General features: G+C 44.1%; 1 protein-coding gene across 2 annotated transcripts; it reads right to left on the minus strand.

The window, feature by feature from the left end:
• Positions 1-969: 969 nt before the first annotated feature.
• Positions 970-5335, minus strand: LOC119291205 (protein DROOPING LEAF-like). Of its 2 annotated transcripts, none has more exons than XM_037569917.1 (7): positions 5049-5335; positions 4319-4471; positions 3489-3582; positions 3251-3299; positions 1618-1693; positions 1413-1499; positions 970-1314 (listed from the first exon to the last, which is right to left on the minus strand). In XM_037569917.1, exons 1-7 carry the CDS (start codon positions 5124-5126, stop codon positions 1243-1245), a joined length of 609 nt encoding a protein of 202 aa, XP_037425814.1. In that variant the 5' UTR covers positions 5127-5335; the 3' UTR covers positions 970-1242. The 2 variants fall into 2 exon arrangements, with proteins under 2 accessions (XP_037425814.1, XP_037425815.1); XM_037569918.1 differs by having other exon boundaries at positions 4319-4465; positions 5049-5334.
• Positions 5336-5593: the final 258 nt, after the last annotated feature.

The raw sequence follows: 5593 nt of genomic DNA on the forward strand, positions 1-5593 counted from the left end.
GGTTGGCTATCCATTCCGGCTGGCTCAGAGGTCATCGGTGGCGGCGACGGGGGCGGGAGGCAGTGCGGTCCGGGAGGGTGAGAGGGAGTTTTACTTGGCCGCTGCACAATGGAGTAAATTTAGGAAATTCTTGGGGGAATAGGGAGTTGGAGTAAAAATTATACTGGGTTAAAGTTTTTAGGGGATGGACTACGTCCGCCGTACGGGAGTAAATCAAAAAATTTACTCCCTTATGGCCATATTGGGGATCAGCTTGAAATGCCCTTACTTACTTGCATATTCTTAAAAGTATTAAGATCAAAGGCTAGGTACATAATGAAAATCATTATTCTGACCTTTTCAGCAATCTTTGCCTCAAAGTGAACTCGACATGAAAGTATTTTACGATCTGACCCTTTTAGCAACGCCACAGACCGTGGCGTTTCTTCTCCATATAAAAACGCCGAGCTAGCTAGCGTTTCAAATCCACATTCAAACTCCAGAGTAGCTAGCGTTTCCAATCCACATAGAAACGCCAAGCAAGTGGGCGTTGCTGCCTTGGCCAGAAACGCCATAGGGCTTGGCGTTTAGGCCCCGGGTTTAGAAGCAGCTTTTTACTTTGGGAACGGGGAAGCTAATGGGCTGGGTGCCAGCGCAGAAACGCCAAAGCCCTTGGCGTTGCTTACCTGGTCCGCAACGCGAGCAACCTGGGCGTTTCTCCTTTGGGCAGGAACGCTAGCTAGCTCGGCGTTTCTCCTTTGGACAGGAACGCTAGCTAGCTCGGCGGTTTTATTTGGGGAAGAAACGCCGCGGGCTCTGGCGTTGCTAAAAGGGTCAGATCGTGAAATACTTTGATGTCGAGTTCACTTTGTGACAAAGTCTGTTGATAGGGTCAGAATAGTGATTTCGACCGGAAGAGGTACTATATATACCGTATAACTAGGACCATGCATCTTATGCAAACCAATTACCTGTAACCCATGCAAGATATACAGCCAAGAACAATTGCGATGAAAAATATTATAAGGTAGCAGCTGTTCATAATTAAAGGGTGCGTAAGTACGCTCTAACAACAAATATAACAGACACATCAACAACTTAACGACACAGCAGCAGCAGCAACGAAGTAACCAAACACAAATTAAACGCGCGCGCTTATGCATTATATATATGCATAGCGACGGATGATGATGATGAGCTAGCTGATAAGTGATCGACGCATGTGGTAGCAGTACTAATTAATCCCAGCATGCTTATGATGCCCTAGGTGCTGCGCTCCATCTGCTTGAAGATGTCGAAGCTCTCAACGACTTGCTCGGTGGCCCTCTCCTGCAGCTACGTCCCCATGTATATTGCATGCAGACAGACATTCAGTATCGATCATATCTCTGAACTAAATATTAGCACACATATATTTAACTGGTGAATATTACCTGAGGACCGGGCACTACTATTCTGGGCTCCGGGGCGCTGTTGGAAGCAGAGACAGTCGATGAGCAGCGAGGGTCGCACTTCGCCCACTGCATATGTACATATCCGCGTGTGATCAATGGGATTGTTTTAGAGATTTCAGTAAATAATTTAACTGGCGGAGAAGCTGAACAGCATGTAGGGGGAGAATGGACATATCGATCTTACGTTCTTAGCAGCCATGCTGAAGGCTTCTCTGTGAGGGATGTCTGGCTTTGCAGCTTTGATACGCTGTATTTCCTCCCTGGCAGGCCAAACATAACATAACTATATTACTGTAGATGTTATTTATAATATTGTTGTGGCAGGTATATATACGCGGTATGTCATACCATATCTCTACATATCCTTGTTATTGTATGACTGCTTATTTATGTCATGCGTTCTTATTTTTGGCCCGGCTATATCTCACTAGTTCTCTCTCTGCGAGCAGTATTGTGAAGGGCCTACCAAGTTTTTATTTTAGTGAAGCTAGTTGCTAAGTTAGAGCAATTGCGGGATTAGAATTGGAGTTCTAATTAAAACTGACCTCAAGGCACAGCAATATGAAACTAGGATGGTGCATTTTCTTCCATGCCCTATCAACCTATTCTGTTAATGGTTAGTTCCACATTTGCCACTTTGAACTCTATTCATTAAGGGTAAGTCCAGTAGCATATAATTCATGAAGGGCAAATCCAGTAGCACACAAAGACTGTTCAAAACTTCAAATAGGTAGTCACTTCTCTTGTTTTAAATGGATAATAATTTCAGTATGATTTTATGTTTCAGTCACGGAGCAAGGATTTGATAAAATTGTTGGGTACCTAGGCAAAAACTCCACTCGAAACATGAAACAAAGATTGTTGCACTAATATCCTTACTTTATATAAAACTCGATCCTTTAACACACAATTCCATTTGACGACTCCCTGATAGTTATTCGTGTGGTGTGCATTGTTTGGCTCAATGAGGAAGTAAAATGTGTTGCTGCATGTCTGTCAGAGACTGATTTAATTTGTAATGTGGTTTAAATTTGTTAGAAATATCCATGGAAACTAAAATAACACCAATTAATTGCTGTTAATTATTTTTTGCAATGAACTGACCTAATAATTAAATGCCTGCTTCCCTTGGTTCCAAACTGGCAAGGCAAGATTGCACAAAAAATTAGAACCATATATTTTGTTTGTGGCTAGCACCTTTACTAAATTTTTTTAATGGTAATACGTGTCTCATTCATATCATAAAGCTAATTAATAAGCCAAATAAGGAACACATATCTCCTGGTAGGATGTTAGAGAGTTGAAAAAATAGTCATTATACGGAAAATATGGTTTGTGCATAATATTGCATCAAATCCGAAGTCATAGAAACACACCTACTGTAAACAAAATAAGATCCCTGTACTTTGTTGTAGCTAGGTTTCCGCACACAAGGATTTGTACTTGGTTGACTACTGGAAACGACTCATTAATAATTTATTACCGACTACCTATATGCTGGCTTCAATATATTGTACCACAGGTCTGTCCACATTTTTACAAGTAAACACCTAACTTGTGATGACTTAAAATATATGGGGTCCATATGTATACTATAATCCGTGGATCCTATGATAAGACTCAATTGTTTGTATACATATGCAATAATCAAGTTCAGTTATCTAACTGTTCAAAAAAAAAAAAGATCAGTTATCTAAGCGCCGTAAACTCCCAAACAAAGAGAATAAACTAGACATCATAAATTATGTACTAATAGTATTATGGATGTACGCTGCATTTGAACAGCCTAAAATGAAAATATAGAAACGCCTTCTCACCTCATGAAGCGATTGTAGGCTGATGGTAGGCGGTGTTTCTTCTCTGGGGCTACAGTCAAATTAAAAGATATACTAATCAGAAACAAAGATCTTAATTTCTTTATCCGATCTTTGTTAATCTAACTAGTTTTCCTAAACCAAAAACAAAATTTAAACAAGTAAATCCTCCTCCAGAAGGATGGAAGAGCAAAAGTAGAAAGAAAAGAAGGAAGAGGTGATGAAGTTTCTTGCTACTTACGCTTGACAACAAAGGGAGCTCTGGGGCTGGCATCACTTGATGTCGGCGAGGCCAGCGGTGGCAGTGGCTGGTTCCTCCTGCAGTCAGTGCATCCCTAGCAGCCAGAAATACGTGTACACATCAGAATCAACATCTCAAAATGACATGTAGGGATGGAGGATAATATTTCCTAGAAAAGATTCCCAGATCTTCACGAGCCATCAAAACTACTAATGAATGCATCTGCTTTCAAAATATGAGTTAGGACATGGAAGAACCATGAATGCCCCGCAAAAACAAAAACCCCATGAATGCCACGGGAGAGCTGCTGCTTGCTCGCTTCTGCATGCTGCCTTAAAATACACCAACCGGCTTTTGCAGTGGTCAGATGTTTCCCAGGCCACAGATGAGCAAAAGAAATCTTTTGTTGTCCAGCGTTGTCTAATCTTGCCTTGCAAATAGTACTTTTGAGCAGCTCAAGGAGAGAGAGAGAGAGAGAGAAAGAGAGAGAGAAAGAGAGAGAGAGAGAGAGAAAGAGAGAGAGAGAGAGAGAGCAAACAAAGATAGCAAAGGAAAGGTAACACTGGCGCAATCTGAAAGAAAACCGAGAGGACCATATTTCATGAGAAAATACTGCACGCCATGCGCCAGGATCTACTTCTTTGTGTGTTTTACTTTTTTTTCCCTCAGTGCAGTTGCTTATCCTGCACCGTTCGTCCCCATGACTTTCTCTCTCCTCATAACAAGAATACCATATCTCTTTAGAAAGAGAAACAGCAAGAAGATAAACCCCAAATTAAAGTTGATGCGAATATATAAATGGATAGGGGGGAGCGAGACGAGAGTGAGACCTGGAACGGCCCCATGGGGTGGTGGTGGTCATTTGGGGAGAGGGGCTGCACCATGGGCGGCGGCCGTGGGCTGAGAAAGGAGAGGTTGTTGCAGTGGCCGCATTTCACAGTCACCGTGTCCATCAGCCTCTTGCATGGAACCCCAACCTGCAGCTACCCAGAAAACACAAGATCAATCTCACAATGACATAAACTGTGTGAACCACTCAGCTCAGCTAATTCCTTTGCATGGCGCTACTGCCCTTGTTAATTTGTGCAAGAAATTTGAAAGAACAAAGAAAGATGGGGTGCATGCCAAAGAGGAAGGCAGGGAGAGGATAGAACATTCTAAATTGGGAGTCATGTCCAATCTCATGCATGTTACAAGAAAGAAGAGGAGAAAAATAAAGAGTATGGAGGGCTGGGAACCACCAGACCTAATGGAGGTAAAAAGATGGAACATGACACACTAGCTATCAGCAAGACAAAAGCACCAGGAACCAACGAAACAACTGCATAGAAAAAGAGCTGTACACACGACACATCAATCATGTTGCATGAACAATAAAACTAGTAAGTGTCTCCTCCTCCAACCAGGGAGAGCTAGCAAGAAGCCGGACTGATCTGGCTTCCTACTCTCCCTTGCGAGTAAGGTAACAAAAGAAATGCTAGGACAAAACAAAATCCATGATCATCGTCAAAGCTCCTACTAGCCCAGTAGCCAGTAGCTCCGGTTTCTCGAGGAGTTTACCGCGAGCACAGTGTTGCAGTACGTGCAGCGCACGTAGCAGAGGTGCTCGGACGGCGACACCAAATCCATGCTCTGCATGCTCGCTAGCCAACGGACGATGGGTCGTTTCCGGCGGTGGGTGGCCGGCGTCGGTGGGAGAAGTCAAGAGTGAGCTTGGGCGCTCACGAAGAGCCAATAGAAGACGAGGATGTGGAGAGTAGGAGGGTGGGAGGTAGAAGAAGAAGAAGAAGAAGAAGGTGGAGGAGGGGGGTGAGTGTGTGTGTAGAGAGGTCTCCGGCCTGGAGAAGATGTGGTAGGGTTTCTACTCTCGCAATAATGAGGGCGGGGAGGGGGCGGGACCCACGTACGCCCGCGCATCGCTAGACGGACACCCATAAAGTTGCCCGAGACAAGCAAGATACACGATACGCGCTAGCTGCTGAGCCGCTGCCGCGCATACTCGCAGCGCGGTGGTGTAGTGCGTCTCAAGGGAAAGAGGAACTGTCACACCCCGGCCGGCCGTCCTGCTCCACCTCCTCCCTCCTAGCCCCTCCATCCTATAGCTG

Source organism: Triticum dicoccoides, chromosome 4B (genome assembly GCF_002162155.2).
Source record: "Triticum dicoccoides isolate Atlit2015 ecotype Zavitan chromosome 4B, WEW_v2.0, whole genome shotgun sequence".
Lineage (NCBI taxonomy): Eukaryota > Viridiplantae > Streptophyta > Magnoliopsida > Poales > Poaceae > Triticum > Triticum dicoccoides.